The 27173-nt window shown below is 30.2% G+C and overlaps 1 protein-coding gene across 2 annotated transcripts; it reads right to left on the bottom strand.

The window, feature by feature from the left end:
* Positions 1 to 2437: 2437 nt before the first annotated feature.
* LOC108347109 (MADS-box protein SOC1) lies at positions 2438 to 25797 on the bottom strand. 2 transcript variants are annotated; one of them, XM_052868931.1, is made up of 9 exons: positions 25669 to 25797; positions 25046 to 25119; positions 24718 to 24911; positions 12075 to 12159; positions 9038 to 9099; positions 8842 to 8941; positions 8708 to 8749; positions 3319 to 3378; positions 2438 to 3014 (listed from the first exon to the last, which is right to left on the bottom strand). In XM_052868931.1, the coding sequence occupies exons 3-9, from the start codon at positions 24897 to 24899 to the stop codon at positions 2865 to 2867; spliced, it is 681 nt and encodes a 226-aa protein (XP_052724891.1). In that variant the 5' UTR covers positions 24900 to 24911; positions 25046 to 25119; positions 25669 to 25797; the 3' UTR covers positions 2438 to 2864. The 2 variants fall into 2 exon arrangements, with proteins under 2 accessions (XP_052724891.1, XP_017441727.1); XM_017586238.2 differs by lacking the exon at positions 25669 to 25797 and adding an exon at positions 25399 to 25607.
* Between the last annotated feature and the right edge of the window lie 1376 nt (positions 25798 to 27173).

The raw sequence follows: 27173 nt of genomic DNA, 5'->3' as shown, positions 1-27173 counted from the left end.
GATGTTCTTCTTGTCTATGTTTATGATAAATGTGTCCTAAATTTCAATATGCACTTTGCAACCCTTTATCCAATTCGGACATATGAGGGTTGTAATTTTAAATAAATATGTAACATATTCCAACTAAAAGTATGCTAGCAAACATTTTAAAATTAAATATTACACATTTTTAATTAGGGTGGCAAAAAATATCAAGTAGGACGAGCTAGTCTGTCAGCATGATAAAAACAAAAGTGGATTGGAACAATCTTTGATATAACCCAATATAATCGTTTTTGTCTAACAGTTTAGTAGATCATTCCAACAAACCAGTTCGACCAGTTCGACATTTTAAAAAATCTAAATATAAGAAACTTAGTCTCATCTACGACAACATTGAAGATAGTTTGGTCAGCCTCGTAGGACAATTCGACAACCTAGTATTATTAAAAAACCTAAATGTAAGGAATCTGGTCTCGCCCACGAGAACACTCAAACCAGTCTGGCCAACCTGGAATCAGTAATAGTAAATTTAAATAAGTGATAAAGTATTCAAATACAGTTTTGCTACCCGACATAAGCACAACAACCTGGCATAAGCTTGTTTTAGCCCAACAACTCGATAGCTTGGCAGCTTGACAAGTCGGGTTATAAAATTCAACCCGTTCTTAAGTGCGTGAGCCAACCTAGCTCAGTCCATTTTTGGCAAATCAAAATTATATTGAATTAGTCCGTTTTGCCACTCCTATTTTTAATAGCACTTCAAGTAACATTCCTAATAAACTTTTAATATATATATATATATATATATATATATATATATATATATATATATATATATATATATATATATATATATATATATATATATATATTTTTAAATTAAAGAAAACAAAAAAATGGATAACATAATTATTATTTTATAAAATTTAAATAAATAAAATCTTATTCAAAAAATAAAAAAACAATAATAAAACTAAATTCTGAATTTCATAATTTCTTATAAAATATAATCAGCCAAAATATGAAGATAAATTATAAAGAATTGAACTTTTAAAACACCGTAGGTTAGGCCTTTTTTTATTTTTACTTTAAGTGGAATTGCTTAAGGAAGTAATGGATGTCTATGCATTATATTTTAAATGCATGCCCTATGTTAGTTTTAGAAACTTTTTGAAATAAAATAGTTGGCGATGATACAGTTTCTCTACGAAATTCGTTACACTTAATCACTATTCAATGTTTGTCACAAACTTCAAAATTTTATTATAAAATTCAATATAATTTCTGATTGATATGACGTTCATCATCAATTGTCATCACAAAATATTGTTATTTTAAAATACAGTAAATACAACTTCACTTTTGGAGAATTTTGTTTTGTCGAAATGAGATTTAGTTGAAGAGGTAGGATAATTAAAATCCACTAAATTTTATTTGTAAAGTAAATTTTGGACGCATTTTTATTATATGAAGAGATTAAAGAGAAAATATACATCTAATCTAATCAAGAGAGAAGGGGGTCACTACTCCAAGTGAGCAAACTTGTAAATATGAAATTTTGTCCAAAAACATGTAATATTCAAGTGAAATTCTTTTTCGGTGGATGTAGAACAAAGGTAATGAATGATATAAAAATAAATTTGAAGTGTAACTCAAAAACCTCATAATTTTATCAGTAGAATCATTTCAAATGGCATTACTTAACCAACACCCTCAAACTACAATTCTAATTAAAGACAATTTTGTGAGGATCTGTCTATTGAATGAACTAAGTCTTTCATTCATAACTTCAGCCAAACATTATGTCCCATGTTAGCAGTAAGCATGTGGAATACTTTCCAGCACTTGATCCAAAACCAGATCTCAAGTATCATGTTAATTTACTGCAAGCTAAGCTACATCTTTTGATATACATGTTCATTATTTATTAAATAATTGAGGAAGAAAAATCTGATGATGAAGTAAGTTCACAACTATAATACCAAATCAAAAGAAGTTGAAGCAAACTACTTTTTCTTTTTGGTGAATGAGGAGCTCTAAATACTGGTGAAAGGTTTCCTCCATGAATAAAAAACTTAAAAATGTAGAGTTGCAGCAGAAATGCAAACTAAAACTAGGGTTTTCAGATGGAGGTGGAACCAAATGGTACAAACTTTAGTAGAGGATTCATTTCTGAGGAATCTTAAGAGCATGCACAAAGTGATAACTATGAACTAAATTATTATTTTCATTTGATCTGTCACTAACCAACAGAACTTGGTGTATTGCATAGATTCTATATCATGAGAGAAACATATAAATGATTGTAAATATTTAAATTTCATCAAACTTTGAAAGACAAGACAAGCAATGAAAAAGAGAAAAAAACATGTGCAGAAAATTTTATTTTGTTCTTCATCATTATACCATATCAGACAGAACTTGTACCATAAAAGAAGACTAATTGATGAAGGAAAGTCATGCATTCAACAACCTTACAACTGGGGAGTCCAAAATATAAGTATGAATACAAAGGGTCATTTAGCCCATAGGTTTGAGGATACTGTTGAGTTAAGCTAATCACTCCCACAACACAGTTACCACTATCACTTAAAATAATATATCATCCTACAACATCCTTCCAAATAATTTTCTTCATTCTTCATAAAGAAAGTATCAAATAGAAATGCAAAAACATTTAACACTTTTGAAACACCAAAAATATTAATACTTTCTTCATGTGATTGATAATTAGAAGGATTATCAGAAAGATACTGTAAGAAGATTTAGAATTATTCTATTACTCTCTTTTCAAGAGCATCTAGGTTACATATACATTGATGATAAAACTAGACCTTACCCTTATTTCAATTTTGCATAGCCAGATATTAAACAATCTTCTACTAGACCTGATGAGAGAGGCCTTTTGTTCTTGTATCTGGAAGTCCAATGAACAATTCAGTCACCACATCTGAACTTGGGCTACTTTCTGCACAGTTTTGGGGTTGATTTTCATTCTGATCCTTTGTTGCTAGCTGTAGATGCATGCCATGCTGCAGAAAATTTCTGTTTTATGATACTTTGGCATATCCAGCAACATATGCAAACTAGGGGGGATTGTTTCATGTATTAATTTCACCTCAAAAAATTGAAGTTCAACAATCCATAGGGATGACTAAGAGCATATCTCATTTGGGAAAATATTTTATATTTTCATTGATAATCACAAAAAATTTCATGTTATTCTATTTTTGTTACCATTTTAAGAATAGAAAAAAATGAAAAAAATTCTTAAATTAAACCAGTTTTAAAATATTCTTCCAAATGAACTGACTCCAAATTTTGCAGTGACTTTACCTTCTCAGCTAGCCTTACATTTTCAGTGAGCTTGGCATTTTCATCTACTAGGGCTTTTTCCTGAATAAAATTACAAACACTTTAGTCAGAATCTCTTTGATATAATTCTTACAGGGTATTTTTTCAAGCTTTCAGAACTTATGGAAAAGGAATTGAACCTTGAAACAATTTTTTGCAGGCATCATAAACAGAATAATACAGAATAGTGATGCTTCTAAGACAAACCTTCAGGTTCATAATTGGTCACAAATATGTTGGAATATAAATTGATTTTGTATGTTGGGCCTAAAAGATAAAAGCCCAATATTAGCAAAGGCCCAAATAGCATTCTAGAAAATCCTATCTAAAAGGATTCTAGAATGTTCCACAAAAATATCTAGAGATGCTTATGCATAAGATGTCTCTAGATAAGTTTAGAATTATAGGAATGTTTTAGAAAGTTCTAGAGAATAAATTATAGCCCTTAGATGAATGTTGAAGTGGCAAGATCCTAACCATTGGTTAAGGAGGTGCCATTAGTATAAATAGGAGATGGTTGTATCATTTGAAAACAAGCCAAAAAGTTTAGAAGCACTCAATACAAGCCTTTCCTCTTCTCTCAAAATCTTCCAACCTCTCCCAATATTAAACACTTCCTTCTAGCCATTAAAGCTTTTTTCCCAACAAAGTGGTATCAAGAGCCATAAGATCTTCATAGAAATGGCAAATACTGGAGTTCCCTTTCAAGTCCCAATGCTCACCAAGAGCAACTATGACAATTGGAGCTTAAGGATGATAGCTCTCCTTGGTGCACATGATGTCTGGGAGGTGGTCGAGAAGGGCCACATTGAGCCAGAGAATCTGGAGAGTCTTTCTCAAGCTCAAAAGGATAACTTGAGAGACTCAAGGAAGAGAGACAAGAAAGCTCTCTGTCTAATTTATCAAGGATTAGATGAAGATACTTTTGAGAAGATTTCTGGAGTCAAGTCAGCCAAGGAAGCATGGGAGAAGCTTAAGATCTCTTACAAGGGAGCAGATCAAGTCAAAAAGGTACGTCTTCAAACTTTGAGAGGAGAGTTTGAAGCTTTGCATATGAAGGAAGGTGAACTAGTCTCTGATTACTTTTCAAGAGTTTTAACGGTTACTAATAACCTAAAAAGAAATGGTGAGAAGCTAGATGATGTAAGAATTATGGAGAAAATTCTTAGATCATTAGATCCAAAGTTCGAACATATTGTCACCATTACCGAAGAAACAAAAGACTTGGAGGCCATGTCAATAGAGCAACTTCTTGGTTCGTTGCAAGCTTATGAAGAAAAGAAAAAGAAGAAGGAAGAGATCACGGAGCAAGTCCTCAAGGCACACGTTGATTCAAGAAAAGAAGAAAATACACAACCAATCAAGACGAAGTTATAGTCAAGAACAAGGACGAGGGCGTGCATATGGGCGTGGACAAGGACGAAGGCCTAACAACAATAACCAAAGAGGAGAAAGCTCTAACAGAGGTCGTGGGAGAGGAAATCCGAATTCAAGGTATGACAAGACACGAATCAAGTGTTACAATTGTGATAAGTTTGGACATTATGCTTCTGAATGTAGAGCCCCTAACAAAAATAAAGTCGAAGAGAAAGCCAATTATGCTGAAGAAAGGTGTCAAGAAGATGGTACCTTGCTATTGGCTTACAAGGGCCAAGATAGAGGTGAGGATAATCAGTGGTACCTGGACAGTGGAGCAAGTAACCATATGTGTGGGAAAAGAAGCATGTTCGTGGAGCTTGATGAATCAGTAAAAGGAAACGTGGCTTTTGGAGATGAATCAAAGGTGGCGGTGAAATGAAAAGGTAATGTCCTCATCCGACTAAAGAATGGAGAACATCAATTTATTTCCAACGTATATTATGTGCCAAGCATGAAGAGCAACATCTTGAGCTTAGAACAACTCTTAGAGAAAGGTTATGATATTCAACTTAAGAATAATAACCTTTCGATAAGAGATAATACAAGTACATTCATTGCAAAGGTGCCAATGACAAGAAATAGAATGTTTGTGCTCAACATTCAAAGTGATGGCCCACAATGTCTCAAGATGTGCTACAAAGACCAATCATGGCTTTGGCATCTTCGATTTGGCCATCTTAATTTTAAAGGATTGGAGTTGCTCTTCAAGAAAGCAATGGTGAAAGGACTGCCTCATATTACTCACCCTAACCAAGTTTGTGAAGGATGTCTACTTGGAAAACAATTTCGATTGAGTTTCCCAAATGAGTCGGACTCAAGAGCTCAAAAGCCATTAGAACTCATACACACAGATGTGTGCGGACCAATCAAGCCAAGATCACTCGGTAAGAGTAATTATTTCCTTCTCTTCATTGATGATTTTTCAAGAAAAACATGGGTATATTTCTTAAAAGAAAAATCAGAAGTGTTTGAGAACTTCAAGAAGTTTAAAGCCCATGTTGAGAAGGAAAGTGGCCTTCTGATCAAAGCTTTGAGATCCGATCATGGAGGAGAGTTCACATCAAAAGAGTTTCAGAAGTATTGTGAAAACAATGGAATCAGACGACAGTTGACAGTGCCAAGATCCCCTCAACAAAATGGAGTGGCTGAAAGGAAGAATAGAACTATCCTGGAGATGGCAAGGAGCATGCTTAAAAGCAAGAAACTTCCAAAGGAGTTTTGGGCTGAAGCTGTTGCATGTGCAGTCTATCTGACCAACCGCTCTCCAACAAGAAGCGTTAGTGGAAAAACACCACAAGAAGCATGGAGCGGAAGAAAGCCAGGTATTTCTCATCTTAGAGTCTTTGGAAGCATAGCTCATGTGCATGTGCCAGATGAGAAACGAAGTAAGCTTGATGACAAAAGTGAAAAATACATCTTCATTGGTTATGACGCCAACTCCAAAGGGTACAAACTCTACAATCCTGATTCAAGGAAAACAATCATCAGCCGGAATGTAGTGTTTGACGAAGAAGGAGAATGGGATTGGTCGACAAACTGTGAAGATCATACCTTCTTCCCGTGCATTGAAGAAGAGGATGTGGAACAACAACAACAACCGCAAGAGGCACCTGCTACTCAACCCACTTCACCAAATACAACCATTCAAGATGATGAAAGCTCAAGTGAAAGAATGCCACGTTTTCGAAGTCTCCAAGAAATTTATGAGGTAACTGAAAATCTAGACAATGTTACCTTATTTTGTCTATTTGCAGACTGTGAGCCCATGAACTTCCAAGAAGCAATTGAAAAGAAGAGTTGGAGAAATGCAATGGATGAAGAGATCGAGGCAATAAAGAAGAATGATACTTGGGAGCTAGCCTCGCTTCCAAAAGGGCACAAAGCAATTGGTGTCAAGTGGGTCTACAAAGCAAAGAAAGACTCCAAAGGAGAAGTTCAGAGATACAAAGCGAGATTGGTGGCGAAGGGCTATAGTCAAAGGGCTGGCATCGACTATGACGAGGTATTTGCTCCAGTTGCTCGACTAGAAACTGTAAGACTTATTATATCATTAGCAGCTCAAAATAATTGGAAGATACATCAAATGGATGTCAAATCCGCCTTCTTAAATGGAGTTCTTGAAGAAGAAGTCTACATTGAGCAACCACAAGGATATGAAGTCAAAGGTGAAGAAGATAAAGTCTTGAAATTAAAGAAGGCTCTTTATGGGTTGAAACAAGCCCCGAGAGCTTGGAATGTTCGGATTGACAAGTACTTCAAAGAAGCGAATTTCATCAAGTGTCCATATGAGCATGCACTCTATATCAAAGCTCAAGGTAAAGATATTTTGATTGTATGCTTGTATGTCGATGACTTGATTTTTACAGGGAACAATCCAAGCATGTTTGAGGAATTCAAGAAGGATATGACAATGGAATTTGAAATGACCGACATGGGGCTTATGGCATATTATCTCGGAATTGAAGTAAAACAAGGAAACAAAGGAATTTTTATTACTCAAGAAAGCTATGCCAAAGACCTCCTCAAGAAGTTCAAGATGGATGATGCTAATCCAGTTGGTACTCCTATGGAATGCGGCATCAAGTTGAGTAAGGATGAAGAGGGAGAAAAGGTAGATCCAACCCTCTATAAAAGTCTTGTTGGAAGTTTGCGCTATTTAACTTGTACAAGACAAGACATTCTCTATGCCGTTGGAGTCGTGAGTCGGTACATGGAAGCTCCAACAACTACTCACTTCAAGTCTGCGAAGAGGATTCTTCGATATATCCAAGGTACGACAAGCTATGGCCTATACTACTCCATTTCTAACGATTACAAGCTTGTTGGATATAGCGATAGTGATTGGAGTGGAGATATGGATGACCGAAAGAGCACAAGTGGATTTGTGTTCTACATGGGAGACACAGCCTTTACTTGGATGTCCAAGAAGCAGCCTATTGTCACTTTGTCTACATGTGAAGCAGAGTATGTAGCTGCAACTTCATGTGTTTGTCATGCTGTTTGGCTACGCAACCTATTAAAGGAGTTAAGATTGCCACAAGTGGAGGCAACAAAGATTTTCGTGGACAACAAGTCGGCAATAACATTAGCAAAAAACCCAGTCTTCCATGATCGAAGTAAGCACATCCACACCCGTTACCATTACATTAGAGAATGCATCAGCAACAAGGATGTGCAAATGGAATATGTGAAGACACATGATCAGGTAGCAGATATCTTCACCAAACCGCTGAAGAAAGAAGTCTTTATGAAGTTGAGAAGTTTGCTTGGAGTACAAAATCAAGTTTAAGAGGGGGTGTTGGAATATAAATTGATTTTGTATGTTGGGCCTAAAAGATAAAAGCCCAATATTAGCAAAGGCCCAAATAGCATTCTAGAAAATCCTATCTAGAAGGATTCTAGAATGTTCCACAAAAATATCTAGAGATGCTTATGCATAAGATGTCTCTAGATAAGTTTAGAATTATAGGAATGTTTTAGAAAGTTCTAGAGAATAAATTATAGCCCTTAGATGAATGTTGAAGTGGCAAGATCCTAACCATTGGTTAAGGAGGTGCCATTAGTATAAATAGGGGATGGTTGTATCATTTGAAAACAAGCCAAAAAGTTTAGAAGCACTCAATACAAGTCTTTCCTCTTCTCTCAAAATCTTCCAACCTCTCCCAATATTAAACACTTCCTTCTAGCCATTAAAGCTTTTTTCCCAACAAAATATGCTTCTAAGTGCATGTTTGGTTTAACTATACAAAAGTACTTTACGAATTTCAACACAAAATCACACGATTGAAGCCATAAATTGAAATAAAAGTACTTTTAATCTTTCTCAACCACAGCAAAATCCATTTTTTCACTGCACTAAGCTGTAATTACAAATGCAGTGAACTCTACCCTTGTCAGTGATACAAAACAGGCAATAACTTGCAACCATTTAGAAGAAATGCAGACATGTTACCTTTTCTTTCAGTTGCTCAATTTGGTCCCTGAAAAGCTGGAGCTGAAGATCGAAAGTCGAGATTTTTAAATATCTATCATAACTTAAAGAAATTTTAATAGTAAAAATGATACATGCTTGTTAATCATGCTAACCTTTCTTGCTCGAACATTACTTAAACTCCTCTCCAACTGTTGTTCTATCCGTAGCAATTCCTCAACGGAGCAAGACCCCACACCTTCTCCCAAGAATTTCCTGGAGGAATGAAATCACAAATGCACCATGTTCTTCCATTGTGAGTGAGTGAAAGTAAACAATTTGTCAACGTGAATAAAATTTTTAAATCTTCACCGTTTTGCAGCTTCAAGAAGTTCAATCTTCTTCATCATGTTTGCTGCTTCTTGCTTCAGTTGCTGCCAACATATCAGGCAAGTTATTCAAATTTCAGCACTTTAAGTTGAAAGAGTGTTATGATAAGCAAATACGGTAAGCAAGTAAAATTAACTTCTGCAAAGTGTATATATTTACACGAAGATGAAATTGTAAATACTTAAAAAGTTACTTCTGCATTGAGTCATCGAAAGACCACTTTAAATGTTTTTTTATCTCATGAATCTGTGTGAAATGAATTTAGAAATAATTGCATCAAGAAATGAATCTAAAGACCACTTTTCAAAACTTCTCTTTCACCACAAAACTCTAATTTTTTTTTTACAATTAGTACTTCCTCTACTTTTAGAGGAAAAATTTGGTTTAAAAAAGAAAAAAAAGTAAAGACTCGGATTTTTTTAAAAAAACCCACAACCCTCATTTTTTCTTCCCTCTGTTGCAAAATCTCCTCACTTTTTTGCATTTTCTCCTTCGTTATGTGTCTTCATGAGTACAAAAGTGGAGATTTTTAGTAGTGGCTGTGTAAGAAAATGATAATGAGAAGAATGTTTGGTAGATTTTTCTGATGGGTTCTTATAACTTTTAGAGGATTTCATTTAATTAACCTTACCATTTCTTCTTTCTAATGTTTAGTTGAATAGGGTTCTCCAAAGTTGAAAGTGCATAACTTACACTTTCTAATGACCATTTTCATTATTATTTCTTTTATTGGAGGAACAAACTTCTTAAGATATGAAATATTATTATGTGGGCTATCCGTAATTATCTTAATTAACATCATTTTTTCATTGAACTTGGAGTTCTATAGCTTTTATATATATTTTTTAATGTGTTGAATAATTTTACAATGAAGGATTACCTTTTGGGTATACTGTTGTTTTGAGTCATAGGTTTTATTGGCTGGTCTTTGAAGGAAACTGTGATGGTTGGACACTGTCTTTTGAACAACATGGTGAAGACCTCATGAATGTTTTGAGATTGGTGGATTTTAAATTGATGGTTATTTTAAGGAAATCCATGATGGTTCTATGTTATGGTTAAGATTTTCTTAGGCAATCTTATTGTAATGGAGGTGGTTATATATTAGAATAATCAGAAAAAATTATATTGAAAACGAAACTATATCTTATAGACTTTAGTGAAAAACGATGCTTTAGGCAGGTTTTTTCGACCTCAGATTTTTTTTTATGCAAATTTGTATGTTTCATGTAGAATGTTATATCTATCTTAGTACAATATTAAATAAATAGAATTTTGTTTGTAATGTTTTGCATCAGTATAGATTATAAGATGCATCATAATTTTGATTTAGTTTTATGGGAGTTTGAATGTTATATGTGAGATCTGTATATTGGAAAAGAGATATATTAGAAGGTGGTTTTAAACCTAACTCAACCTTACAAAACTGACTTATAAAGTAAGGTTTGCACTCCACTTATATATTATAATTTGGTCTTATCTCTAGTTAATGTGTGACTTTCAACACACTCCCTTCATGCCGAGATATAGACATCTCGAGCGTGAGAGTAGAATTAATGGGTGATCCGATAGTGGTCCAATAACAGATGGAACATAATGTCCACATAGATCTCGCTAAGAAAAGCTCCAATCATAACTCTGATACGATATTAATTAAAAAGTGGTTTATTTATGAGTTTCAAAATCTCATATCTAATGTATTTAATGATATTTTACATTGAGATATTCCTAATATTAATTCGGTTTATTTATACCTTAGTTATTGCTAATAAAAAAGTTCATTTTGTTGGATAAAAACAAAACTGGACCCATCCACATGCTGAAAAGAAGGGTCAATGTTTTCATATACCATATATTGAGGAAGAATGTCTTCCACCTTTGCTAAAGCTCCGTAAATTGCTCCAATGCACCAACCATGTTTCTTGTCCTTTCTTCCTTCATTCATTATAAAATGAATGCAAAATGTGCAGCAAAACACAACTTACCAAGAATCAAACGGTGAAGAAAGAATTCAAGAGGAGAAAGAGAGAAAGCCACGGGTACTACTGTGAAGAGAGAAACATCACCGAGAGGTGAAAGACACTGTGTAATAGAAACTGTGAGTGTGCAAAAGAGAGTTTTTTTGTATACCATCTGAGAGGGTGAGATTTATTGAGAGATCCTCAGAGAGTGAGAGAAACACTGTAATCCTACTTTCATAGTGAAGATAATTTTCTGAACTAGGTCCCGTGGTTTTTTTCGAGAGGATTTTCCACGTTAAAATTTTCGGTGTTATTTTTCTTATGTATACACTTTTACTTTTACGCTTCCGTATAGTGCCCATTTTGGGTTAGCAGATGAGGGAACAAATACCGCTGTTTTCAACACATTTTGTGCAGAGTTTATTAGTTTTGGACTTTTGAACGGAAACACCTGTCTTTCTAGTGAACTAGTTGAACCCTAAGTAAATGAATGGAAGCTTTTCATTTTATGATAATGGTTTTGAGTTTGTGTTTTCAATTAACTTATCTTTATGTTATGCCAACATAAACCATGTTCTGCTTTAATTTGTTGACATTTGTTCAATCTTTAAACGTTAATATATTATTTTTTTCTCTTCCTCTTTTTCCAGCCATTATCTTTTGGTGTTCATCATTGATACACCAAAGGCTTCTATGTTTTATCCTTCAAACCTATTTGGATAAAAGCTAAGTGCTTTCAAAACCTTTTTTATCATAAATATAGAGCTTTTTTACTTAAAAAACACTTTTTTTTAATCTATTAGATATATTATATTATTAGATATTATAATTTTAGTTAATTGGTTAATATTCTTTAATTGTATTTTGAATTTATTTCATATTTCTTTTATTATAAATACGTAAATTAAACACACAAAAAGTAGATAATTTTTTCACTGTATTGAACATATCTAAACAGATTCTTACATAGAAAGAAGAAATGAATAAACCAAAAACAGATAAAACTAAAAGGATACACATTTGATGAGCATGAGAAGACAAGGAAGTGGTTAATTAACCTGCATGTTTTGTTCAACTGATCTGAATGTAGTTGAGGTTTCACTTTTGGTATGTCTGCGGTAACGTTCTATTGACTGCTGTATGCTGTATCATCACAAACACATAATCAATATCTTCCAGGGCTATGTTCTGTTTCAAAACAACCTAAGAAAATTAAAAAATTAAAATTTTCTACTACTTACAATTTCAATGCAATATAAATAGTTGAAACAAATAAAGATCAGACAGAAAAATCACAAAATCATTAACTTTTAAGCTTTTCTATTATTTACAAATAAATTATCTTCATGTCTCCCTCAGCAATTTTTATTTTTCTTCTATAACTTAGCAGCAAAATATTTCTTTTTAATGATGAGACAGTACTTTATTTAGTTCTTATTTACTTATAATTATACTAAGCAGCTTTCTACTTTGTTGAACTGAAAAAAACCAATTAATATATGCTGTTTTTTCCATTACCCCACTTTTTCTATACACAATTTTGGTGTATTTTGCATAAATTTAACTTCTGATAATTTTACAAACTAATTAATAAATATTCCATAGTAAAGGAGGAAATAATTCAAATTGTAAATTGCATAGACATAATTAATTCTGTAATAGATTAAAACGTGAAATATGATATTCCTTAGCATATCAAGAGTATGAGTTGCAGGAAGAAAGTAGGTGATTCTTCAAAGTTCAATCCACCATTTATAACATTTCTCTATGTTATCTATAATTTTAAAAACATTCAATCAAGATTTTTAAACAATAAAAAAATATAATATTTCATCACGACTATGAGGATTTATTTTTTAAAATTAACAAAATATATTGCAATTCAAATAAGATTTTAAAAGATTAAATAGATTATTTGATATTTAAAATCATACAAGTTTTATAGTAGATTATTTGTGAGACTATCTGACCTAAATATGAGATTTTTCTAAATTTATTGAGACCTTTTCTCAATCTTAGATAATAATAATAGAATTCTTTTGTCTTATTTTGAAGCATTTTTTGACAACATAAATCCTAGCTCTTTCCATTGAAAAGGCCTTTTAAAAAAGGTTAATTAAAAAGGTTAGGGTTTAAGTTTTAAAAGAAGTTTGTTGAATCTTCCAAAAAACTTAATTATTCTTGTGAATGGTATTATGGATATGTACTTAAAAACTACTGCAAATTTCTTTTTCTATAATCAAAATTTTCAACGAGTATCCATAAATGTTTTTAAAAAAGTTATAAAAAAAAAAACAAACCAAATAATCTTTTATTCTTTGAACAATCAAGAGTTGTAAATATCATTATGGATTTGTATACATTAAAAAGTTGTTAAAAATAATTACTTTAACCATTTCTATTATTTTGTTTTGTCAAAGTAATAAATTTCCTATTAAATCAGTATACCAATCTTTCTATTCGAAGTTATCGATTAATTGAGATTATAACTTTAAATACAATATAAGAATATAATAAACTAAAACCAATTAGTTCTAATATTTTGTATTGGTTTTACACTTTTAAATTCAAACCTTATCATTTATTTGCATTAAAGTTTACTGTGTTAGTTATTTCGTAATTTCTTATTCAATAAATTCAGTTTACTTTTACTAAATTCAAATCTTATCATTTATTTGCATTAATTCTTATTGATGGTGATAGTCATTTTGTAGTTTCTTACTTAACAAACCCAGTTTACTTTTTAGAGACAATGAATGCTTAATTTGTTATATTAGATATTTAACATTTGATATACCTCAGAACAATTTATTGCTTTTATTAATGACCTATAAATCTACAATCAAACTTTGTTCGTACCTCGGATCATTTAACATTATATTCACACTAATTGCGACTTCATCCTTTTATGGAATTTTACATAATAGAATAATAGATAAAAATAAATTTACTGGAAAAAGGCAAAAATATATATTTTTTAAATACTTAAAACTCTTTAATTGTTAGTAAATTCATAAATCCTTTCAAATCCTATAATTTTATATTATAAAACCCTTTTAATAATTTTTTAAAATTTCTATATTCTTATAAATTTAAAATTCAATTGACCTTTAAAAAAAGGAAAAACTCTTTTGTAATCTCAGTTAAATTACAACCTAAATTTGAAGTTCTGTATTCTTAATTCAACTTCTCCTATATCGTACTCTAAGACACATGTTAGCAACTTCTAAAGATTTGAAACTTCTAAATTTGAAGATTCTAAATTTGTCTATAAACTTTTATACAAGCATATGGTGATTTTTGTGTGTTTAAATTGTTGGTGTCAATTAATACTAGCTAGGATAATAAATATTTAATAATGGTTTGATGTTAATCTTGGTAGGATTTCAATTATTATAGTGATGTAAAAACATTTTTCTTTACTTTTAGGGAAAAAAAGAAAGTGGGTTTTTTTTACAACAGTAACTCAAAATGGTTACTATAATATATTTTTTTATGTTTGGTGTTCTCTATATTTTTATCTTTATTTGTGTATATAGATTTCAGGGGAACAATAAATAATTTGAATAGTATTTTGTAATGATTTAGGTTTGAATTATAAATTTTAATATAATACATGATTTGTTTTGCGGAGATAGTGTTGCTTTTGTAATGTTAGTTTTAGGAAATGACGATCCAGGATCCAAATTGTCTTCTATGTATATTTGTATTTTTTTTTATACTTTTGTACACGAGTTACAGTATATCTGATGTCTCATTCTTTAATTTTATTATTAGTTATTCCTGATTAAAAAATATATTATGTTTTTTACTTCATACATTCATGAGCTTATGTTAGAAAATTTGATTTATTATAAGAAATAAGTGTATCTTATTGGTTAAAAGTGATATAACTTGACTTTGTTATAAAACATTTGTTTAATACTTTTTTTTGCAATGTAATCATCTTCCTATAGGTGATGGGAGAAGATTAAGTAAAGAGATTAAAAAATAATAAGATCTTAGTCTACTCCATATAAGATATTTGACAATACCTTCAACAAAAAAAAAACTTTAAAATAATATATTTATTTCTTATAAAGTATTCAAGTTTTTCATCTCTATCAAATCTGAAACTAATTAGACTTAGATTTTCAATAATTTTCCAAAGTGAATTCTTCCCACGTTGGTATGTTCCCCTTGAATGGAAGTATTTCCAATCACAAATATAATAATGAGTTTCTTATATTCCTATTATATTACAATATGATACACTTGCTTGAAACTCTTGTTGGGAAAACTTTCAACTGAAGGAATCCTCACAATTAGAATTTTTAACTCATTGTATTGGTTTGAACTGGCCAGCAAGATAAACTAGACTCTAATACCATTATGAGTTTTTTTTTTCTTCAAGATTCATCATAGTTTTAACAATAGAGATGTCAAAATTGGTTTAAACCTGAATCAACCCGACTCATCACAACTTCAAACAAGGTTGGGTTGAAAAAAAAAACAGTTTTTTAGATGTGAATCAAACTAAATCAAACTCACTTTTGATGGGTTAAACTAATTCGAATTAGTTTAAAGATGGATTGACTAATAACCTACTGATAATAATGTTTTATTATTTTTTATTATATTTTATAAGTTTTTTTATAATAATTGTTTACTATTTATAATTACGTAGATTAACAATTTGATTTTCTTAAAGATTAAAATGTAGTTCAATAATGTTTTAATAGTTTGAATGTTTAATTTTATTTGTGAAATTATGTAGATTAACACTTTAATTTCTAACTACTATTTATCTTTATAATAATGTTTGATTAAATATGTGAGTACTTTAATTATACTCAACGGGTGGTGAACCAACCTCTATTAGTTAAGTTAGCTTCTTTTGCATTTCTATTCACAACAATGAAACCTAAATCTACTCACATAAAAGCTGATACCACGTTTAATCCAAAACTGAAGAGAATAAATCTGTATCGTTCTTAGAAGATGTGATCAACTTTTTCATCTATATTTAATGTGAGATTAAAATTTATAGTTAAATTTGAAATAAAATGTAAGATTAATAACAACTTATTAGAATATATTTACTTTTGAATAATAATTTCAGATTCTCAAACAAAGGAAATATACTTTATCAGCGTATATTAATGGGGTGAATTTCTCTTGTTCTCATCTCTTCTTTGGTTAAACTATAAGTGTTTGGTTTGAAAGCTACTGAAAGCATAAACTACGGATCAAACAATGTTTGAAAGGAAACAAATGAAAAAAAAAACAAACACACCATGACAAAAAATCACTTGAAGAAAAATTGAAAATTAAAATGAGTCAAACTATTTCTAACAGAATCACTTATACATGTCTACATTCAAAGAAAGCAAAAATGATTTTTTAACCCTTCTATCATGCTATATCATTATAAATTTTTCTCTTTAGCCCCTTAATATACTGAGTTTTTCAACCATGTGGGGATTCTCTCCCTTTACATGGAAAAAAAATGAAGACTGATAAATTTTGAAAGAAAAACCAGATGTAGATATTGTGACTGAATGCTTACATATGTATAATTCTTTAGTTATTTAATCATAATAATTTATTATATAACTTCTTTGTAAAATATTGTCACAAGTAAATAAAATATTATATATGAAATACTTGAGTACTCCAAACTGTATACTTATATATAAACGAGAATGGAACTACATGTGTTCCTCTGCCTAAATAAACTTTTAATGCTAGTTATAATGACTTTGAGAAAATCACCTCAAACGTAACTTTTTTTTAAGTTATAAGATATGAAAAAGGAAGTACAAATCCATCAGTGATGAAGAGTTTTAAAGTTAAACCAAGGATTAATTGCATAATTCATCCAAAGAACGAAAGCTTCTGAAAATACCTTCCTATTGAAAGCTAGAAACCCTAATCACAAAAATGAAAAAGGGAACATACTTTATGATTAAACCTATCACACTTTTTTCAATCTCTAAAATTACAAAAAATTTCTGTTTTGGTAACCCTTAGTGAAACAATTTAGCTATTTTGGATATATTAGACAGATATTTAATTTTTATTTTTTATCTTTAATTAGTATGTTATTATTCTTTATGTGTATTTTGAATTTAATCTATATTTTTTTTGTTATAAATACATTATTATATATATTTAACAAAAAAAAAAATAATTTCATACATAATTTTTACTATATTGAAGAGGTTACATTATTCTATGTTTGGGGATAAAACACAAATTACATTTGTATAAAAACTAAAATTAAATTTTGTACACTTACACGTATTAAAACATGATTACATATGTGATACTTGTTTCATAGAGTTATTCAGCACCACTATAAATAGAGATCATTACGGAAAGTCATGTACATCAACACTACAAATAAGTAAGCTACGAAACACAAGCAGATAAGAACTCAAATTTTTGTTATGAAACACATAAATATTTAGTAACTAAAGCTCATAACTCATGTTCTGCAAGTGAGATTAGAACTCAAATTTCTGTCTAAGGTGAAACTTCAGTTTTATAGAAATGATGTTGCAAAGTTCATCACTTGTAATGGAACCTTTGATTCTCATTCTATGTGTAACTAATTTTTGTAGTTAAAGAATGTCAATGTTGATTAATGCCAATGTTCCTATGATTTGATTATTCATGGGAGACATGATAAATCTCTAAAGGAAATTGATAAATTGGAGCAAGGATTCAAGATAAAATCACATTCTCAAACTTAATACTTTTTCTAATTTCGGATTTTTAAGGAATTAAGGTTTCTACTCGAGAGAAAGTTTATGTATTTTAAACTTCAATCATATTTAATCTAATCTTCAATTTAATTCTTTTAATTTGAATACGAATGAACGTTTAAGGGCCCTTAGGTGAAGGTTAGGGAAAATCATATTCAAATGTCTCATTTATTTTTCTTTCTTTTTATAAAAGTTCGAGTGCTAATTCCCAAAAAGAAATCTGACAGCTAAGATAAAAGAGACCCCTATAAGAATTCATTGTCATTCTTGAGTTTTGCTTAATATTCTTTTATGATTCTAGTATTGCTTTGTGTGGATGAGTATTATTTAGTTTCTTCTTCGTAATAATGATTAAATTTAAACTTTCAAGGTTTAGCTCATATAAAATTAAGTTTGTTTCTTCAAAATTAACTGATGTTTAACCAAAGTTAAATTCAACTTGAAAGTAAAATGTTTTCAAAAGAATATATTTTTTTTATCAATAATAATTAATAGATATGGAGTATTTAGAATCTCCAACCTTTTTACATACCTACTTTTACATAAACAAAGGCAATTAAAAGGAATATACAAGTAAATAAGAACAACAACACAAACAATTACATTTTTATTAGTCTTTATGGATTCAAATAAATTAATGTAATGATAGGGTGAATGGAAAGAAACCAAAATCCTCCCTTTGTTAAAGGGAAACTATGATTGCTAAATGAAAAGAAAGATTGATTTCTATAAAATAATTCAAAAGTTTTCTTCTTCTTTTTTTACTTAAAATTTATTTATTTTTCTCCATCCTCATTTCATCCAACCAAACACATACAAGGTTTATTTCTGGAGTGTCTTGTAGCAGTTTTATTACGGTTCTTCATGATAGGCAAAACCCTAGACTGATCAAGTTGAAAATTACTTCATAGAAAGTGTTATCACAAACCAAAACTTAGCCAAGTCCCTTTAAATCATACTTCATAATATGTCTTCATATCAAGACTTTGATAAAATGAACTTAATTCCAACCATACATAATTTCGAGTTTCAAAATTTTTAAGCTTGCTGAAGGATTTTGGGAGGAGTTTTAAATTTAAAAAAAAATGACATTATTAAAAGAATATTACAATTTTCTTTATACTTACATTGGTTGGCAGAGTAGAGGTATATCTTCTGTATCTTATATATGCCTATATGTATTTTCAGTCAATGGCTATAAATAGACATGCTTTGTAAAATAAATTAATTTTAATTAATGATAAAAAATTGTCATAAGGCATCTATTTATAAGTTTATGGACATGTATCATGTCTTCTTAAAATAAATTAAATTCTTTTAATAAAAATGATTTACAGAATATATCTACTTATAAGTTTACAATAATGCCATCTAACATTAGTTTTGTCAAATGTTTATTCAAATCTTCAAAAAAGTAAAATACTTTTGCCAGTAAAATATTTATAAGTTTTCTGGGCAAGTTACACAGCTTTTAAAAGTGTATTTCATTAAGTGTATCATTGTTTTATTGTACTTATTTTAGTTAAAGCTTTTCTCTCCTTTCCTTCATTACTCTTATAGTTTCTTGAAATGTGCAACAAATTCTAACACAAAAAACCAAGAACTATGCCGTTATAAGTTATTTTAGTATTAAAACTCAACTTAGTTTTGCTTGTTCCAATGTAATTCACTAGCATAGATAGACATATATATTAATGAAGTATATATAAATTAAGTAGTTTATGCTTTTAGGTTTATATTAGACTAAATGAAGTACATCAAGTGGCAATCTAGAGGAATTGTTTGTCACATAAAACCTTTTAAATAGGATATTTAAAACATATCACAAAAACATATAACTAGTACTATAAATAGTTATCATTACACCAAATAAGATGTGACAAAAATATACACAATATATATTAACTACTAATATTACAATTTTTAGAAACTTTATATTCATGCTTTATCTTTCATTTTCACAATTAAATTATCTGGTTTAAAGGAGAGAGAGGAGAAGAAAATGGTAGAACCCACTTTATTATTTTTAATCTTTCTATTTTTCATATATTTCTACTCTACCAAACAACGATTTATTTCTTATTTATTTATCTTCCCTTATCTTATTTCTTTTTTATTTTGATCATTTATATTTCTTTCAACCAAGGGTAAACCTTTAAGTACATCCTACCCCCTCACACGCTACCTCTCTTTCTTTTACAAAAGCATTTTCTACTTTTTATCTGCAAAAGAAGAAACCTAGTCACTAGTACACTAAGGGAACTCCAATAGAAAGATATACAGAAATGAAAAACCCAGCTAATAAACTACATGAAAACAACCTAATTAGATTCAAACATGCTATAAGACTATAAAACTATTCCAGAAAGGGTATCTGAATCAATAGCTTTTTTTCAACTACAACCATTAAAAGGAAACCTTTTTTCCAACCCTATATACCAATATTTTGATTTGTGATAATTAGCATTATTATTGTTTTTATTTTCTTTATTTTTATTTTTATTATTTCTTTTTAGAAAATTAAGGTTTTTATGTCAGTGATTATTGATATTTTAAATTTAATAGTCTAGTTATTATTTCTTATATCGTTTTGGATAATGAAGTGAAAAAATGAAAATCATGTCATCCTATCTTGAGTTTGGGAACTATAAGTGTAATTTTCTTCTATTGTATAAGAATGAGAACTCATTTGCTTTGAGTTATTATGATAGATTAACCTGAGTTTTTATGAAGACATGACAATATTTAAGTTTGAGGTATTTTGTTAAATGATATTATCATTGTTTTTGTTTTTATTTTGTTTATTTTTATCTTTTACTGATATTTTTATTATTACTATTTAAAGAATTAAAAATTTTATTTAATAAATTGAGAAATAGAAATATTTGGTTTTTATTTGTGAAAATATTGTGCAAATAAGCAAAAATTATTGAAGAATGAAAAATATCTCAACAAAATCAATTGTCAATATATTTGATTACTTCAATTATAAAAATCAAGAACAAATTTCAGGTTCAGTCTAATTCAAACAAACTTGCCTGGATCCTATAAATAGGAAGTTTGAAAAAATTAGAAAACACACCCTCAGATTATAGGAAACTAACTTTAAGATATATACGACAAAGACTCGTTCTCGAGGCTGGAGGCATTCATCATTAATCTTGTTCTAGTGTTGAAATTGTATAGGAATATACTAACTCCTTTATCCACAAGAGTTGGACATAATGTATCTTCAATTTTTGTGATTTTTACTATTCAATATATTTTTTTTTCATTACTATTGAGTTATATTTTCAATCTTAACTATATGAATTGACTGATTACATATTTATGGGTATCTTAATATAACACGAGGCCAGAACCTAGACTAGAATAAAATAACTAATTCATTGGACATCTAACATAACAATTCATAACATCAGAATATTAAACTTAATGCAAAATTACAATAAAAATTGATAAGACAATATTGATTTAATGTATGAAATTCTTACCAATTATTTCATTAAATCAATTTAATTATTTTCTACAATTTTAAAATTATTTTATAATTAAAAATTAATATTTTTCATTTCTTCAAATATTCTTTAATCTTAATTAGTTAATAAATATAACTTTTCTAAATAATACAAGTTTTTATGGAAAATAATATCTAAACTTATTCACTTATTTGTTACTGTGTGAAACTAGGAACTCTATTAAAGATGCTAAGATGTTCACTTTTGTGAGAACTATAATAGAAAAGCAGTTATAGTATTGGAGGGTTTAAGTGTTAAAGCTGAACTATTGCATTTAATTAAATACTTCTTTGAATCAGAGTGACATCATGACAAGGAAAGAAAATAACGGTGTTTGATTTCAGAGTACTGTTTTTTTTCTCTCTCTCTCTCTCTCAGGTATATTTAGTTTACAAGAAAAAAGAGAGAGTAAAAGTAGAGTATCAATAAACTAAAAAAATAAACTTAATTGTTTAGTTTTTAGTTTAATAGAAATAAGTAAAAAGAATAAAGAGAAAATGTTTTAAAATTTAAGCAATTTTAAAGAAAGTAAAAAAAATTGAAATATGTTTTTTTTTTCTATCTCCTCTCTAAACCAAACCACTGAAATTAATTATCTCTTTCTTTCCTCTCCTTTCTACCAAACTATAAGATAGTATTGTCAATTTTCTTGAGAGAATGTCAAACATTTATACAAGAAATTTTGAACATAATTTATTTTGTGTTTTACTTTAGAAGTTCTCTTTTATAATCAGAATCAAAAAGTAAAAATAAAGTAAACTTTTTATAAGATACAAATATAGAACATTTTCCTTAACTTGAATATATAGTGCTAGAGTCTTAGTACTTTAAAAACCCTTTAATAATTTTCATTAGAGAAAAATGTTGATATTCTTTTAGTTAATAAATGTTATTAAATTAATGCATCAAAATAAAAGACTGAAAGAAATCTGTAGGACAAATATTTTCTTATAGGGTTAAAAGAAACCCTAGTCTTTTGAGGTTGAAGAAATTAAGTTGTAGTTCATTTTACTTTTACTAATATAGTTTACTCATTTCAATTTGTTGAGTTAAGAAGGAAGTTGTTTTATCTGTACTGAGTAAATAATAAGAACAAAGTGCATAGAAAAAACATAACACATAAGCCTATGTATAACTTTTTGCCATATTTTAGTTGCCAAATTTTGAAACCTTTCAACATGTTTTGTAAATGCTGCAAAAAGAAGACAGAAGGAGAAAATAAAATTCAAAGACTAACTTCTTAAGGAAAGAAAAATGGTTGTAAGTTTAACAGTAAAGAAAATGCAAAAAAACATAGAAACATAGAAGTGAATGTAAGCTTTAACTAAAGAAACCATTTTAGTATTTGAGCATTGTTATGACATCAACCCTCACTAAGATCTTCTTTCTTGGTCCCAAATGAATGTAGCAAAATATTTTACCTTGGCAAAGAGTATAATCAACTACTTTTCTCCTACAACAAAAAAGTTTGAGCTATACAACATCTAGAGAGTTTAAGTCATATACTCATTAATAGCATAATTTGCAAGGTTCTGTAGAAGCTTTTGTTTGGAATGATAATTTAAAAGTTCGTGATGATAACTAGTAACTTAAGGAAAAAAAATAGTGATCCAAAATATATATGAATATGCATCGTTTTTCCTGGTGCAAAAAGATGTAAAATTTTGTTATTTAGGTATAAGAAGTTCCGTTTTCAATTGATATTTCTCATTGTTCCTGTAAGAAGGATCAGAAGAAATATTGATAAGTTCATCTGAATGCATGTCTCCTCACATCATTCTGTGTTTCAGTCAATTTTTCATTTTGTTTAGTTTCCTTAGCATTTCAGAAAGGGTTGATTAAGGGAGACAACCACTACCACCATACCCCTCTGCCCCCCTCAAAAAAGGAAAAACAGACACAACTGAACAGTACTAAAAAATTAAATTTCAGAAAACCACATGAATAAAGTTGTAGGAACAAGCATAGAAAAATGTTATATTCATATATAAGTATCTTCATGTTGTTTGTTAACTCTTACTCCTAAGTCGGTTTGCAGACACTCAATTATTTTATGAAGCATTTCATTATGCTTTGTAAGCATCACCCTTAACTTAGTTTATTATAGGAAATGTTAAAACTGTGCAATTTTCAAGTGTTCCAACAAAGAGAAGCTCCAAGTTTGAATTCCAACTAGAAAATCTTCTTGTCTACATCACTTAAGGCTATATATGCATAAAACAGTCACTTCAAAGTTGTTATATACGTAATAAAAGCTACACCAAGCTCACATATGACTCTTAGTTACATGGTTGACTGGGACTTGATTACTAAATAGAGTAGATCTTAAGTTCAACATTTGCAGTTTGAAATAAACAAACACATATATAAGAGGGCTATAATAATTCATATAATGTTAGTATTTAATGTTATGAATGCACCTGCACGATGATTCATACAGAAAAGAAAAACTTTCTATGCATAGATTCTTCATCCAAGAATAATAATATACACATTAGAATGTGTGAACTCGTGATACTAAACCACACTGCACATTATTTCATGGAACAACACTAGCTTCTTGCAGATAGAATTATATTTTCTTTTTCTTTACTTTTGGAACACCACATTAAGGTTTTTCCTCACTTTGTTCGATGATAAAAAGTAGGGTCGACCCTACTGTGAGTTCTAAATAAAATACTTATTGATCAGTTGATATTACAGGAGGAATCAAATCATCGTTTTGTGGTACTGCACAAGAATATCTTTATCTCTCTCTCCATCCATCCCATGAATATTGTAAATGTCAGTTTTCAGTACATATGATACATCAGAAATCACTAACCTACATGTACAAGCTCATTCTTTGCCCGTTACTGAGGGAACAAGGTTCCTCTATTCATTCCACCAACCTTTGGTTGAGGAGGTTTGAAGTATTGCTTCATTATGTTAAGCTCTAAACAAGTTCATTGAAGATGTCAAACATTGCCAACTACAGTCAATTTTGTCTCTTAATGTCAAGTAATTATATCTGGACAATCACCAATTAGTATAGACAATCACGGACACACCATTTCTCTTTTCTTCTTCTTTCAATCATATTACAACTATAGTCCCTCTCTTCTCTCTAGGGTGTAGGTTCATGCATTATTTCAAGTTTTTTATAAAAATCTCTTTGCTTAGCTCCCATAATCCACCCCAAAAGACTAATACAAAAAGTACAGATAACAAATAAAACAAGACCTATATGCAGTGTCCACCACTGTTTATTCGTGTTTAGGACAGCTACATAACAGTATATACACGCATATGTATCTTATAGGTATGCATGAAATTTACTAGCTCACAGATTAAAGTAACTGATCTTGGTTTCAAGAAGGGTGCTAAAATTACCAGAAGCGGAAGGATTCATTCATACAAGAAAAGGGAAAGTTGAAAGAGGAGAATAGTGGTACCTGGTGCTAGAAAATTCATAGAGCTTCCCTCTTGGAGAGAAGATGATAAGAGAAACCTCAGCATCACAAAGAACTGATAGCTCAAAAGCCTTCTTCAGCAACCCATTTCGCCGCTTCGAGAAAGTTACTTGCCGGCTTGTGGCGTTCTCTATACGCTTCATTTGAGTCTTTCCTCTCACCATCTCTTCTACTTTCTGCTCATAGAATCATCAGTACCCCAAAATAGATATGAAACTAGAAAATTCCTTTCATAGACACCCAGACAAATAGTTTATGCGCACACATATTATATTGGGTGAAGAAGAGAGAGCAGGCCAAGAAATTGAACCTTGTGATGATGGAAAAATGGAAAGATTTGCAGCAGATACCAACCCTCCGAGTTAGACTTGAAGACACAGAAAGCTGCAGCAGATAGAAAAATGCAAGAGATTAGAAGTGATACTAGTCAAAGGGTTCATTAAATTCCAAAAAACAAGTAAAATATTTATGAAGGATGGAAGTTAAGTCAAAGAAAAAGTAGAAGAAAACAAAAACTACGACAGAAACAAAATTCCTACAAACATTATGAAAGGAAAAAATGAGCAAATTCAAGCTTCTTCCCAGCAAAGTATCTAAACACCAAAGAGGAAAAGGTTTTTTTTTTCTTTTTCTTTTTTTTTCTTCTGCTGCTTAGATACTCACCAGGAAGAAAACGCAAGCAGGCCTCTCTGGGTAAGTAAAGGAAAAAGTTGAGCTAGGAAAAGGAAGAAGATTTGCACCAAATTGGCAAAATCAAAGGAAATCTTGGTAACCAAGAGAAGAAGCTAGGAATAGTAAAGGGTTAGAGGCTAGAAAAGGAATGGGAAAGAGAGAAAATAAGGGGAGAATAGAAAGAAAGCAAGAAACCCAAAAGAGAAAGCACAGAAACTGCAGATAAATAATAGAAAGAGAAGGAAAAGTGAATGGCATTACATAATTGAGATACGTTGAAGAAAAATGAGTTGGATTTGACCTATCTTTAGCCAAGAGAGAAAGCACATAGACAGAACATCTTTCCTTATTCATCCACCTTGTGTTCCCAACACCATATTAAGAAACAAATTATTTTATACATGGTTATGGAAAATTCAAACCTCATCCCTTGCTTCATTTAGTAAAAACAACACACCAACCACCCAAAAAGAAATTTCCACATCAATAAAAAAATATTCATGAAAATGATGCTTCGATTTTTCTATAAAGGGACATGTAAAAAAATATGCATATAAAGGACGACAGGGAAGTCCATATATATGGAAACCTTTATTTATATCATTACTGCAAGCTTCAATTTGCTTCGTTGCTCGTCTTCTTTGTACTACGAATAATATAAAAAAACAGAGAAAAAAATTATTCGATACCTTCAAAAAGTGGCTTCTGAAGATATTTTCGTTTGGGAAAGAAGAGTAAACAATTATGCATTTACATTGCTACCCCCAACACATGAAACATAAAATGAAGTGGTATTTACGTAAAGGTGGTGATAAAAATAGCGAAAAACAGTGAGGATGAATGGTGAAAGACTGGTTTTGGTTTAATGGCATGATAATAATGTTTGTAAATTGTAGTTAAGGTAGTTTGATATTTAGGAAGTGTGAAAAGTGAAACATGGGAAAGGAGAAAAGGAAAGTGGGAGGGTGGTGGTGGTGCAGGAACTGTGGTGGCACAGCATCACAGTTAAAAATAGAGAAAACGGTACAGTGTTAGAAACACGTCAACTTCGTCCGTACAACATCGTACAAAAACTGACCAATAATACCTCGAAAACAAAGAAACTTGCCATCAAAAGTAATTATGACCATTATGTTGCATTGACACACCACTCTGTTTTTTTTTCTTTATTTGTAATGCATAAATGACTCGTTTACTGTAACTGATATAAGTTCGGGTTCAAAACTCGAGCAGAATTCATCGTGTTTAAATAAAATTTGTTATACCAGTACATAATTCGATTCTTCTTAAAATTCTGAACGGTTTTCTCATTCCTTATTTTATATGTTTTTTTGTCTTTAAAATTCATTTTTAAGTAGTATTTAATTTGTCAAGAAAAGTATTTTTTTAATATCTACAATAATTTAAAAATTTATAAAATGAGTGGTTAATTTTAAAGATTTAATATATAAGGACATAGAGATGTTAGTCAAAACACCGATAGTTGAGATGTCATAAAACGGGCACGGGAACGTAACTAGTTAGAAGTAAGCTATTTTACACTTTCTTAAATGATCTAAAGAGATAAAAGTTAATTATTTATGTTTTGTTAAATGATGACTAGTAAAAAAACTACTAAAGCGTCCATTATGCTTTGATTGGCTAGAAACCGAAGCATAACGTGACGTGGTGACATTTTTAAAATTATTAGAAAAGTATATGCTTCAGTTCTCTCCCAACCGAAGTTATAGAGTTTATATGGCCTTGATTACTAGGGCAACCGAGGC

This window comes from Vigna angularis, chromosome 9 (assembly GCF_016808095.1).
Source record: "Vigna angularis cultivar LongXiaoDou No.4 chromosome 9, ASM1680809v1, whole genome shotgun sequence".
NCBI lineage: Eukaryota > Viridiplantae > Streptophyta > Magnoliopsida > Fabales > Fabaceae > Vigna > Vigna angularis.
The sequence above is the reverse complement of the archived record's forward strand: the minus strand, read 5'-3'. Positions and strand labels throughout refer to the sequence as shown.